General features: G+C 30.4%; 1 protein-coding gene across 3 annotated transcripts in view; it reads left to right on the top strand.

Annotated features, from left to right (window-relative positions):
- Positions 1-12,950, top strand: part of Pu (GTP cyclohydrolase punch) — a 32,241-nt gene extending 19,291 nt beyond the window's left edge. For 2 of the 3 annotated variants that reach the window (XM_089711800.1, XM_089711801.1), the window contains exons 2-7: positions 3,653-3,918; positions 7,189-7,296; positions 8,428-8,529; positions 9,838-10,003; positions 10,611-10,727; positions 11,299-12,950. In XM_089711800.1, the coding sequence (XP_089567926.1) occupies positions 3,669-3,918; positions 7,189-7,296; positions 8,428-8,529; positions 9,838-10,003; positions 10,611-10,727; positions 11,299-11,428 (873 nt within the window). In that variant the 5' untranslated portion in view covers positions 3,653-3,668 and the 3' untranslated portion in view covers positions 11,429-12,950. The remainder of the gene's footprint in view (positions 1-3,652; positions 3,919-7,188; positions 7,297-8,427; positions 8,530-9,837; positions 10,004-10,610; positions 10,728-11,298) is intronic. The other variant, XM_089711802.1, reaches the window with a different exon arrangement.
- The last annotated feature ends 1,609 nt before the right edge of the window (positions 12,951-14,559 follow it).

The raw sequence follows: 14,559 nt of genomic DNA, 5'->3' as shown, positions 1-14,559 counted from the left end.
TTATAAAAATATATAAAAGTTATAAGTAGTGTAACTAAGGCTCTTTTTATAGAACTTTTACGTCAAATCTATTCAAAACTAGTTGTCTGCCCCTTCTTCGCCCGTAGTACATGTTTCGTTTTCTCTCCATAAGAACCATCCTCGTACTTCAAGGAATATTATAAAAAAAGAATTAACGAAATCGGTTCAGCCGTTCACGAGTAAAGTTCACGTTAACTTGCTAACTATGCGAGCTTTTCTTTGAAAAAGCGGGCGAAGTCGCGGGCGGGAAGTTAGTTAAAAATATGTGTAACATGTCTGTAAATTTTGTTTTCGCTAATGCAGACTATGTATCATAATAATTTTATTATTTATTATAAAATTAAATGTCAAATCAAATCAACGATAATTATTAAACCCATTAATAAAGATATGAATTTATCAATGAAACATTGTTATCAATAATAGAATAGTCAATGAGAAAACATATTAATATTATGAAAAATGTTTGTTTGTAATCTGTCAAAAACATCTCAAAGATTTTTTTACACTTACCTACAAATGCTTCTTTATCACTACATAGTATAAAACAAAGTCGCTTTCTCTGTCCCTATATCCCTATGTATGCTTAAATCTTTAAAACTGCGCTCTGGATAGTGGATTTGATGCGGTTTTTTAATAGAGCTATTCAAGAGAAAGATTTTAAAAAGACACTAACAACAACTAATACCCAAAATGGTACACTTACCAACATACATCCTTATAACTAACTAACTAACTAACTAACATAAATCCTTAATACTTAATATTATAAATGCGAAAGTAACTCTGTCTGTCTGTCTGTTACTCAATCACGCCTTAACTACTGAACCAATTTGCATGAAATTTGGTATAGAGATATTTTGATATCCGAGAAAGGACATAGGCTACTTTTTATCCCGGGAAATAGGATAGGTTTTATCCCGGAAATTCGCCGGGAACGGGAACTATGCGGGTTTTTCTTTCACTGCGCGGGCGAAGCTGCGGGTGGAAAGCTAGTATTCTATATTTTAGCGTTATAATTTAACAGATTTAGCGAGTAAAACCACAGACCGCAACTAGCCTATTGATAAAATTAAGCGCAAATCACTGCTCGTGCGTATAATAATCTTGTACTTAAACAACATCTGTTGAAAACGTGCAGTTTTTGACCCTTACAATATCTGGGTCAACTATATTTAAACTTAGGATTTGAATTTATTTATCACTATATAGCTGTTCCCTGTGGTTTTACCCGCGCTAGCATGATGATGTCTGTAGCCTTCCTCGATAAATGGGCTATCTAGCACCGAAAGAATTCCTGAGATTACATTGCGTAAATTTTATTAATATACCACACTAAATTTGCACTATATTATTTATTAGCTATTTTATAAATCATCGAACATATAAAATTTACAAATATTACCATAAACCAGACGACGAAACACACGTGATAACAAAAATTAACATTTTTATGTTAATTTCGGTAATTTCCATATGCGTTTTGATAATATTTTAATTTATACATATGCAAGTCACTTTCGGGTGATTAGAGCTAATAAATGTGATCATAGATTAGTAGATAAAATATATTTTACTAGCTGTACCCCGCGGCTTTACCCGTATTGCTCCGCTCTTGGTCTTAGCGTGATTATATAAAAAACAGCCTTCCTCGATAAATGGGCTATCTAACACCGAAATAATTTTTCAAATCGAACCAGTAGTTCCTGAGATATTATCTAATAGAAGATTGGGAAATTTGCTTTATACCCCCTCTTAATGATAAAGATATTTCACACATAAAACGAATACTTAATCAATCCAAAATAAATAATATTTGTTTAACACGAAAAATGTGATTATACTGAAAATTACATAATATGTATCAGGTATCTCGTATCAAAACATGCTTTTAAATATCTATTTACTAGCGGTCCGCCCCGGCTTCGCCCGTGGTACATGTTTACGTTTTCTCTACATAAGAACCATCCTCATACTTCAAGGAATATAATAAAAAAAGAATTATCGAAATCGGTTCAGCCGTTATCGAGTTATGCGCTTACCAACACATTTTGGGATTATAATGAGAAATCAGAACATTTTAACACTACTAATGGTAATGTCTCGTGGATGCGTCTGCTTTTTTCTTATAGAAGTAAAAGTTCTATAAGCGCGTTGAGAGTAAAATTTCAAGGTCGCGTTATGGCAATACCGTCACATCATGGAGTAAGGCGCCGAATATGGAACCTTTGAATATTGCCAAAGAAGTTTCACTTCTGACACGTGTGCTCGGCACACACGCTCTTTTTTCTTTTTCACGCGTGCTAACTACCGTTCCCATAGAAGATTTATACCCATTCTACTTTCCTCGACATTTTATCAAGAAAACGTTAAATCAAACAATATGACAATACCTATGTTCATACTGCGCATAATAATCTCTTTGTTCGATACACTATATAATAATTATGTCTTTCGTATCTTAAAACATGTAAAAAGCTTCATAATTACCAATTAACAAGATTTAAACGCTACAGTGGGGTAAACAATTGACCTAGAATGTCAACATATGTCAAAGATAAGAGTCCAAAGACATCTCTCATTAATATTTTATGATGACACAAACATCGACTATTATTTCCATTCCCTTTTTATACTGACATCATTTATTTATTATAAGATAAAAAATTAAGATTAAAAAATTGACATGACATAAATCCGGTAGTAAAAACAACTAAGTTGACACATGTAATTTTTTGCTAAAATACGTTTAAAATAATACTACATACGTTCAATTACCTCGCAAGAATAAAAAGAGCGTGTATGCCGAGCACACGTGTCAGTAGTGAAACTTCATTACTCCATGACGTGACGGTATTGCCATGACGCGACCGAAAATGTGCGAAATATCCAAAGAAGTTTCACTTTAAAAATGTGTCCGTCTATTTAAAACATCATAATGTATATTATCATTTATCTCTCTTCATTCTAAGTGAAAATCTACACGAGTTTTCGCATATAATCCGCCTCAATAATATAAGCTTTCAGATTATAATATTAAATAGGAAGTAGTGTAGATAATATGTCATTAGTTGTTATGTAATCATATTGTATCATTATAGTTATCAATCACTTTGAACTTAATCAAACTAACTACATAAATAAGAACTTCTACTCATTAGTACCAAATTATAAATTGTAAAGCTTAAAGTACCTACGCATTTTTAAAACAAAAAAAAGCAAGACTTCTCTTTACAATTTTTATTTTGTCTACCAATGCTGCTAGTTTCTAGCCTAATGTTACTGGCCACTTTTTAAAATTAAAAAAAAATTCGCGGGCTTATACGCAAAAAAAAAAGAAAAAATTTCGAAAAAAGCGCGGCAAAATGATCACACATCAATCTTATTTTAACCGCGTGAACCTAACGTTCTATTAAACTACAAAGTAACAATTTATGTAATAAGATAGCAAAACTGTAATTGTAACATAATAAACACTCGGAAGCAAATTGACAGTAAGGCTATCAACATACGTGTCTCGAATATAACCTCAGGGGTTAGGTCAGTCCGCAAATCACTTGAGCGTAGTCGCCACGCAATCCGCACGTTCACAATTAAATAAATATTAAATTTTAAATAAAATCAATTTTAGACTTTCATGTGCTAAAATGGCCGCCGTAAACGGAAAAGACACCAATGACGTACCACCATCGTCTCTGATCCGTCGAATCAGTTCGCGCTCAATAAAAAACTCAATTTCTGAGGACAAAGAGAACGGGGACGTTTGTCAGAAGGGATCATTTGTTGGTAAATTTAAAAAGACGCCTGAAGCACTAAAAAATTTCCACATAAACGATCCGGAGGGAAACCTCGATGTTCCTGGAACGCCGGCCACGCCGCGGACCTCCACTACGCCTGGTTTGTTTTATCTATATTATTTTTTATCTGTGTCATTTACCTGTCAAATGCACGAGTCTAATGTCAAATGCATTGATATTGTTTCTATTGTTTGCTTTCTTTTGTTTATTATTTAGATTTTATAGATGCTTTATTTTTTAATTCTCTTTAGAATCTATACTTAATAGTAATATAGTATAGTAATATTCACTATTAATAAGGTTTAATATTCCTTCATAAATTTTACTTAACAGTATAATATAATAGTTAAAATGAAAGTAGTTATATATTTTTTCTTCGGATATTTAATTTATGATACACTAGTTGTTCTTGACATTAAATATTTATGAGAAAATATAAAAAAATGCCTATATTAAATTAATAAGGTACAGTTTTTAACGTCTGTTCTAGAGAAAATATATATATATATAAAAACAGATATTACCTATGTAAATATAAGATACGCTTTTGAGTCGTAAAAAAATAGTTTATTCAATCATATTTTCTCTCAAATTGAAGTAGGTATTATTTAAAATAACTCTCTTCGTTAATAATAAGGATTCTAATAAGGATCTTCCCTTTTCAATTAACTATAACGTTCAAGCCCTAATCTAATTATCCGGGAAGTTGATTATATTTTTAGTCCTTAAGATTTTATGTTATTTTTAAGCCTTAGGTATTTTACATGCATATTTCGAACATTAAGATTTATTTTAAAACTAGCTTTTAATGATTTATTTTAAAAAACAATGCTATAAATGTGTTCCTATAGATTTTATTATTTTTCGTATTCGTAAAAGACAACTTGTTCTTTCTTCATTTTTTTGCATGTTATATCTATTTTTCGCCACCGGCATCGGCAGAACCTCTCAATTACAACTAACTAATTATAATAATATATAATTAACCACTAAACCATGCGGAAGTTTATACATTAAAGTCAAATCTGAACAACAACAATTTTTAACCTTTACAATAGACGCAACTGTTCCAAATATTACATCATACAAATATAAAAAACTAGAGCTATCCTATTTCTTATCAATTTGTAAAAATAAGTGTTTATATCTTCTTTATATTCAAACCTACAATTATAATACTAGCATTCTGCCCGCGGTTTTTCTTAAACTTGGTAGGTATACTAAAACCTTCCTCTTGAATCTCTCTATCTATTAAAAAAACCGCATCAAAATCTGTTGCGTGATTTTAAAGATCTATGCATACAGATATACAGCTATGAAGTGATCGCTTGGCTACAAAATATAGTAATATACGTATATCGTGGGTCCCGTATCACAATGCGGATTTGTCGAATGCGTGTTCCATCGCGATACGAGCAGTGGAACGCGGGGAGAATCGAATTTCAACCAGCTTATGTGTAATTTTCTGAAGTATTAGGAAATATCGGTGTAGATTTTCAATATAGTATCTGGCTAATTATAATCTGGTTTATACTTTACAAGGAAATTCATTAAAATGTTTATATATAAGACACTGAAACGATAGAAAGCGTATTTGTACCATATCATACGCCACGAATAAATTCATCAATGTTTATTTAAAAGTCTCAGGAGTGGAGCACTGCGGGTAAAACCACAGGGCACAGCTAGTAAAAATATAAAAGGAAAATAACAACGCTAAAGTATTATAAAACATCGTTTATTAATAACAATTATTGACAATTGAGTCAAGTGGTAATGACTGATTGTTACGTGTTTCATATATTTCACTTTTAGACAAGAAGGTTATCGTTTACTAGCTGTGCCCCGCGGTTTTACTCGCATGGTTCCGCTCCTGTTGGTTAGCGTGATGATAGCCTATACCTATAGGGTACAACCTCGGTAAATGGGTTATCTAACACAGAAATAATTTTTCAAATACATACTACTACTAACTACTAATAGGTTCCTGAGATTAGCGAGTTCAAACAAACAAACAAAGTCTTCAGCTTTATATTATTAGTATAGATATGTTTGTATGCCTTTGTTCGTTGGGTTATTCCTATAATTAGTGTAGATAGGTATTTCCTTTAGGAATAACCAAAAAAATACAAATAAATGGGAGCCAAATTTATTGGAATAAAATAACAGGAAAATGTTAAGAAAAAACTAAATAGTGTAAATTACACATGACTTACGATTTTTAGATCTTATAAATAGTACTAGCTTTCCGCCCGCGGGCCGCGGCTTCGCCCGCTTTGTCTAAAACATAATAAATTATATACTAAAACCTTCCTCTTGAATCACTCTATCTATTAAAAAAAAAACCCGCATCAAAATCCGTTGTGTAGTTTTAAAGATTTAAGCATACATAGGGACATAGGGACAGAGAAAGCGACTTTGTTTTATACTATGTAGTGATGATTAGGTAACTAGCTTAATTAATCGTTTTTGATTTTGATCTATGACTATACAAATAAATAAAAGTTTTGGAGCTATACTTCATTTAAAACATAGCTGGTTCGATCTAGCCGTTTTGGACAATAGCCCAGACAAATAGATATACTTTTTTTCATTATTATGAATGCATACTTTTGAAGCTATAATTTTGACTCTACAAACGACAATTTAGATATATTTGTATATACTTGTGGTGAATAAATAAATGTATGGTAAAGTTCTTATTATAATGAAACTATTACCTTTTATTATGATTGTATCTATTGTAATTCAGATTTATTATAATATGGTTGTAGGTATATTTTGTTAGGTCATTGAACCGTTAGTATTTAAATAAGATTTATCTATTCCATAAATTTCATCAAAATTTGCACTGCTTTTATCTGATTGAATATTGAAATATTCAATGAAGTTGATATATTTTTATGAGCTTTTTTATTTCTTATTAAATCAATGCAAGATAGATTATGACTTAATTTATTAAAGATACATAAATGAGCATAATTTATTAATTCATTCAGACAATACTCTTTTTAAAATTTATAAACATAAAAGAAGATTTAGTAATAATAAATACCTAACTACGTTTGTAAAATATTTAAAATGAAATACAAAATAAATTAACGTATTAAATCTTTGAATCAAATATAATATACAAATATTGTTTAATAATAATAATAAAATGAACCAAATAAAGACCATTTTATTATTATTATTAAACAATATTTGTATCCTATCCTAAATCAACCACGAAAACTTTAAAACTGTAATTTCTTCCTTCACCATCTACCTACACAGATTTTTAATAAATATATTTATCTTTATATTAATATTATATCTTCCTCTACCACACTAAAATATTTCTCTTATTAACTCTTTTTCTTTATTCCAGGCCACGAAAACTGCACATTCCACCATGACCTGGAACTGGACCACAGACCACCTACCAGGGAGGCTCTCTTACCCGACATGGCGAATTCCTACAGACTCTTGCTTACCGGTAAGTTACGATTAATTATTAAGCGGTGTAACCTAGGGTTATGAACACTGTTAAAATTTCATTAAGACCGGCTTCTCACGTACCCGCAGGGGCTATATTGGAATTGGACTATGTATTAATTGGCTCCTTAATTGTGATGTGTATAGGCAAGCAGGGACAATGTAGGGAACAACTGAAATTACTCCGACCGCCAACCAACCGAGATTGTTCCAATATTGCCCCTGCGGCATTGGGCAAGTATGTGAGTAGCCGGTCTTATTCCACAATAAGTTACGATTAATAAATTATTAAGCGGTATATAACCTAGGGTTATGAACACTGTTAAATTGCATTAAGACCGGCTACTCACATACCTACCTGTAGCAGGGGCAATATTGGAATTGGACCATTAATTGGCTCCTGAATTGTGATGTATATAAGCAACCAGGGACAATTTAGGGAACAACTGAAATTACTCCGACCGCCAACCAACCGAGATTGTTCCAATATTGCCCCTGCGGCATTGGGCAAGTATGTGAGTAGCCGGTCTTATTCCACAATAAGTTACGATTAATAAATTATTAAACGGTATATAAACTAGGGTTAGGAACACTGCTAAGATTGCGTTTATTCCACAATAAGTTACGATTAATTATTAATCGGTACATAACCTAGGGTTATGAACACTGTTAAAATTGTATTTTGGAATAAATTTACTTTCAAATGTTATGATGAGTGTAAAGTATATTTTTTTTGTTGCTAAATTTTACCAGGAACACTTACAAATATGCCTATAATATTTAAAGTAAATAAACTGTTGTCTCATAATATACTGTTTATTTTCTATGTCAGAACCAAACATTGTTTAATCCAAAAGCATCTTATAGATAACTTCGCAACCTAACGCTATCAGAATTTCCTAATATTCGTTCATTATCATATATTATAGTACCTAATACAAATTGATTCCCACTTCAACTTGAGCCAATCTATCATGCAGTAAATTTTTGAGAAGTGTTGTCGATTTTTTTGTAATTCACAATTTTCTTTCACCGATTGGGATAATTTTCGCATTTATAATACTAGTGGTATAGTATAATGTTTATTTTATGTTTTAGGATAGTAGAATGTATATTATCTTATATTTTCCAGGTTTGGGAGAGGACCCAGAGAGGGAAGGTCTCCTGAAGACGCCAGAGCGCGCTGCCAAAGCCATGCTGTTCTTCACAAAGGGTTACGATCAGAGCTTAGAAGGTAACATATTTATTGTATAACATTTATTTATCAAATACTAAAGCAAAAGAAACACAGAATACTTTTCCTTAACTAAATGGCAGTCTTATGACTAAAAACTATCTTTGCCAGGCAACTTTATATCCCTGCACAATGAAGAAAAATGGACGACTGTTCAAATAATATTTTATTTGACGCTAAGAAATCAAATTGTCCAATATCTTATCGATATAATATGTCGTATAAATATTTTGTTTCAAAATTGCTATAGATCAACATAATAAAAAGATAATCAACAGAAAATTGTATCTTAACAACGAAATCTACTTAAATTTTACATTATAATTTATAAGCTATATTATTTCTCATGATAACAATGAGAGAATCGAGTCTTATGTCATTCTTTATTTTATAATTTGATTATAAAATACGTATAAAAACAATATAATATTATATACATAGATATTTTTTGCTCAAAACAATCTTCATATAATGGAATGTTTTTAATAATTTAAATAAAGAAAAAGATTAGATAATAATAAAACAGTATAATATTTATCCAATTCTTTATCACGAATTTTATACATTGAACAAATATTTAAATAAATAAAAGCAGTCACGGCTCTTTTCTAGTTTATTGATAACGTATTACAATGAAGATAAAAAACGGTAAAACTCAAAGTTACACACACAACTCAAAGTTAAGGTCACAGTTTATCAACCAATAGACAGAATAATAAGAATAATTATAAAATTTAATTTAAAACATTGATCTAATGCTTTATGTTATTACATAACGATTATAGAGATTATGTCATACAATTTTGTTATAACATAGTGGGCCAATCACCTTTGTTGTTGATAAGAAGATAAACTTTTATAATAATTTAATAATAAGCCCTTTGGTACATAGGTTCTGAGTGAACCAACTAATAGTAGTCTTAATAAAGAACGATTAAAATTGTATAGCCTAAAACTACTCTTTTAAAAAGAAAACAGATTGATATAAATTATTTTCTACACTTGTAAATGCTGGCTTTCAGTTTTTAATAACCTAATAACATTGGTCATTTTTAACATCTTATCAATAACAAATATGTAAAAGAAAATCGTGTTCAAAGAAAATCGCCACTTGTAACTAAAAAGAGCTGAAAGAATTTTGGTTTACTGGTTTTATCTCCGCTAGGATGAGGATATTTACTCTTAAACACTTGCAAATTTGGAAAAAAATATCTCCCCAAGTAAAGCCAGCTATTAGAAATGAAACAGTTTTTAACAGATTTGATAAAGCAATAGATTTATTTTTTCATAAATAATTAATTATTTCAGAGGTGTTAAACAACGCTATCTTCGACGAAGACACAGACGAGATGGTGGTCGTGAAAGACATTGAAATGTTCTCTATGTGTGAACACCATTTGGTACCGTTTTACGGCAAGGTCTCCATTGGTTACCTACCACAGGGCAAGATCTTGGGACTTAGCAAGTTGGCCAGGTAAGGACTTATTTTATTTTAATTCATTTTTTATATATAAATAAGTCATTTTTCTCAAAATACGTTTCTACAAAATCGTGGAGATCTTTTCCGGTCGGCATTTTCTACTAACTTTTCATTATTTCTTGACAAAAAAGTTTTACTTCTGACATCTGTTCTCGGCACACATGTTCCTTTTTTTGTAACAATAATAATTCATGTAATATCTAAGGAAAAGCGAGATATTCTACCACAAGCATTTTAATGCTTAAAAGGATGCCAGAGCACACGTTTCAGAAGTGAAACTTCTTTGGCAAGATTTTAAGATACCAAAATCGTCGTCTAACTCCATGACGTGACGGTATTGCCAGTTTCATTTAAAATTCTTACTGAATAAATATTTTTGAAGTGAAAACTTCTTTAACGGCGTTGAGCACTTTTTCTGTAATGGGTATAAAATATTAAACTCGCGTCAGGACACGTGACCTGATTGAAAAAGCGTAAGACGGATGGATATCAAACATGCTCAACGTTAATAATCAAGTTTTCACTTCTGCCAGCACTCCCGGAGTGCAACCCGTCTTTTTTTCTTTAATTTTTTCATAAAATAACCCATTTTCCTTCACAGAATCGTAGAGATATTCTCCCGCCGTCTTCAAGTACAAGAGCGTTTGACCAAACAGATCGCTATCGCGGTCACACAGGCCGTCCGACCCGCCGGCGTTGCTGTTGTTATTGAGGGAGTGTGAGTATTTAAAGTTGAACTCAAACTCAAAGTTGTACTCAAATTTATTTATTTATTTATTGGTTTACCAACGTTTGTTTACATTTTTACAATAGTTTAGATACACAAAATAAACAAACATGGTTGATGTAACAAACACTTACTGGCAAACACAGCATACAAAAACGTTAAACCAGTTTATTTTTTAAGTACAAATTTACACTTCAATTTAAAGGCCTACACAAACATAAATTCATATTCAAACTTAGCTCAAACTCCATCTCATACTTATACATAATTAAACTCAAATTTACACTAAAATATAACCCTTAAAGTCATACTCGAACATATATTTATACAAGTAATTTGCCTTGAGAAACATTTAAATCATGATAACACGAATATTATATTTACTAGCCGTGCAAAGAGCATTTAAACGGAATAGCACCATCAACTTTAAGTTTCTTCACTCAAATATGTTAATTGTAAAACCTACACCAATACCCACAAATCATATTTAAATACACAGACAAAAAACATATAAAAACCTACAAATACGTTTAATAATAATAACAATTTATTTCCCTTCCAGGCACATGTGCATGGTTATGCGCGGCGTACAAAAGATAAACAGTAAGACGGTCACATCGACCATGTTGGGTGTATTCCGCGATGACCCCAAGACCCGTGAGGAGTTCCTCAACCTTGTTCACTCCAAGTGAGCACTTTACAGATCCACAGTAGTTTAGATGGACAAAACCATAACCATTAAATCGAATATAACCTTACATGAACCGTAACCATGAATTTCAATACCGTAACCATGAGTTTCAATGTCGTAACCGGGGATTTAAGTGGACTATAACCTAATTAAATGATCAAATGGTCCGTCCTTTATAATTTATGTGGACGGTAACCATTGGTTTGAATGGTAAATTCAGAATTAAATAAGAACTTTCGAAGAATTCTGAAAAGACAGTTTAATATAAGTTTTCTGTCGTTGAATTAAAAATGATAACATTTTATATGAGCCAATTAAAATAAATAAATAAAGAGGTTTCTGAAAAGTAGAATCATGTGTTTAATATATTGCCCAAAAACACACGTTTCTATTTTATAACACCAATATAAAATGATATCATTTTCGGAACAGAAAATAACGAAGATGTATTTAAATATAATAGTGGTCGGTCATTTAAATCAATCTCAAGTACTGTGGATCTAAAAATCTTTTAATAAAAGGCATTGCATTTGCCTCTAGATCTGCCTTTATTGTTTAGTTATTTACGACTGCCTGAGTTCGTTACTTTTTCAGTAAATGTGTTCCTGTCTGAATTGGTTTTTACTACTTGCTTTTTGTGTCTATTTCTTTTTAAATAGGTTATAACCTACGTAATCTATTATGTGTGGACTTTCTAACTTTTTCCTTCCTTATTTCTGATTTCTTTCTTTAGCTTCTTGCGTTTATTTTGTTAAATAAATTCACTGTTTATTCTTTCACCTTTTTATATTATTATAACTTCTTTTCTAAATGGTTACGAACGTCCAATTTTAAATTAATATAAGTTTGTTTGTAATCTAGATTAATTTGTTACCGTTATATAATGTGATTCTGTTGAAAATGTTATATTTTAAACGGAAACTTTATTATATGTTGTACGTAAAAAATGAAATTTAGTAAAATTTATTATGATATTTTTTGTACTATTTACATTCCTAAGAGATAATCGGTCGGTGCCAAGTTGTAAATTTTAAAATGGAGTATTGTGGCAATCGATTATAATATATACTGCCTTCTATCATTTAGATTAGTTAATTTTGTTGTCTAAGTTACACAGCTTGCTTCGAGCACATTCATGTTATGCTTTCAAGTTTATTTTTACAATATTCTATAAGATCACTTATTTTCTATCGTAAAGACAATAATTTGAGGGTTCATTTTAAAATATTTTGAAAAACACGATTTAACGAATTGCCCAAAATCGTGCTTTTCAAATCTGAAAAAGTACAAAGATGAAAAAAAAAGAAAAAATCTCCACTCTCGTAAAAATCTCAAGCCGTTAATGGCTGACGCTTGACATTTTTACATATTTTTTATTTTTATTTTTTAAAAATAAAAAAAACTATGAGAAACCCATGACGTTGCCTTATAATAAATGAATATACGAATTTTTATATGTTAAATTATATAAAAATGTATAATTGAGATATTTTTTATTTTATAAATAAAGTTTTTTTAAGTTACATTTTGTTTTTATTTCATACGTATATTAAACGTAATACACCTTGACCTAAAATGCAGTAATCAATCAACAACTGCAGTAAATCATACAGAACATGTTTTTATCAACATGACAGAAAAAACTATAACATTGAATCTCTATTAAAATCGAGATATTGAATGTTTGTTTGTTCATCTATAAAACAATTGAACTGATTCGAGTGTATATTTTAACAAAAAATGTGTGCGTGTACTAGTGTAGGTACACACGTAAGAAGTGAAACTTCTTTGTAACCTTATTTTTCAAAAAATAATTTACTATATGCAACTTTACAGAAATACGCCGAACTACTACTACGCGTGGTAGGGATAAGAAAAAGATGGCGCGTAACGGAAAAATGTCACGCGTAACGAAAAAATGTTACACTAAATTTTTTTCCAACCCCGATAAAGAAGTTTCACTTCAAAAAAAATAGCATACCTACACCTAGTTCCTTTCCTAACAATATCTAATATGTATTAAACATATTATGAGAGATGCTTACGTATTTTTTAAAGAAATTAAGCTCTTTTAACCTTTTTACAAGTGTGATAAATGATAATATTTGTTCCTTCAAAAGATTTACAGCTTGTTAATATTTCATGTAATTATAGCTTAATATGAGTTAAATTATTAAGTTCACCAAAAAAGCTTCAGCAGACACAGTTGAGCCAATTTAATAGGCAACATTTGACGTCTATCAATTTTATCTTTGAAGAGAGGTAACCTGCTTAAAAACATCGATTAAAGTGAATTAATCGATACTGACTTGAAACATTTGTCAATCGAACTTGAAACACATTTATTAATATAAGATGATTTTTATTCAGAAGTAATCAATGCATTCGATTCTAGATGTCAGATTTCGATTTTTAGAGTAACGTCTCTGGTATTTAAAAAGAAAAAAGGTTTATTGACACAAAATTGTAGCGACGTCAGTTCTTTAATTCAGAAATTGTTTATTATGTTTAGAATGGTTTATCAGTAAAATGAAATCTTAAAATTACTTGTATCGGTCATTATTATTATAAATATGTAATCGTATTTGAAAAAAGTTAAGCAAATGTGCAGTTCTAACAAAACGAAATATCATGTTATTCAATGTCGTCGTTACTAGGTTACATTGTTGAATTTTGTTGAACTGTCAAATGTTGCCTATTAAAATGGCTCTACTATATATATTATTTAAACGTTAATATAACCATTTGTTTATAAGTATATTGTTCTGATGAATTTAATTTTTACTTTTTGGCATTCAAATGCTATAATTGAGAAGAATACATTAAATTTGATTGCGGGTTCGAATCCGGCCTGTCATCGATTTTTGCAATATTATTTAAAAACATGACAATGTTTTAATAATTATAAAAATGATGACTTTTCTTGATTCATGTAATGTTGTTTCATAATATCATGATTTATTTATTTATTTTTTATTTTCTTTGCAGAAACGACGATATAAAAAGCCTTCACGGTATAATAGCTGGTGGACCAACAATGTGTCATTCACGACTCTAAACTAAATTTGTCTGGAAGATATTGCTCTTTAGTGATAAGTTTGTAATTCTTGTACAAAAAAATAATTAAAATAT

This window comes from Colias philodice, chromosome 27, assembly GCF_061535455.1.
Source record: "Colias philodice isolate Cphi_HAF_F1 chromosome 27, ilColPhil1 Martin Lab GWU primary, whole genome shotgun sequence".
Lineage (NCBI taxonomy): Eukaryota > Metazoa > Arthropoda > Insecta > Lepidoptera > Pieridae > Colias > Colias philodice.
This window is presented reverse-complemented; position numbering and strand designations above follow the sequence as displayed.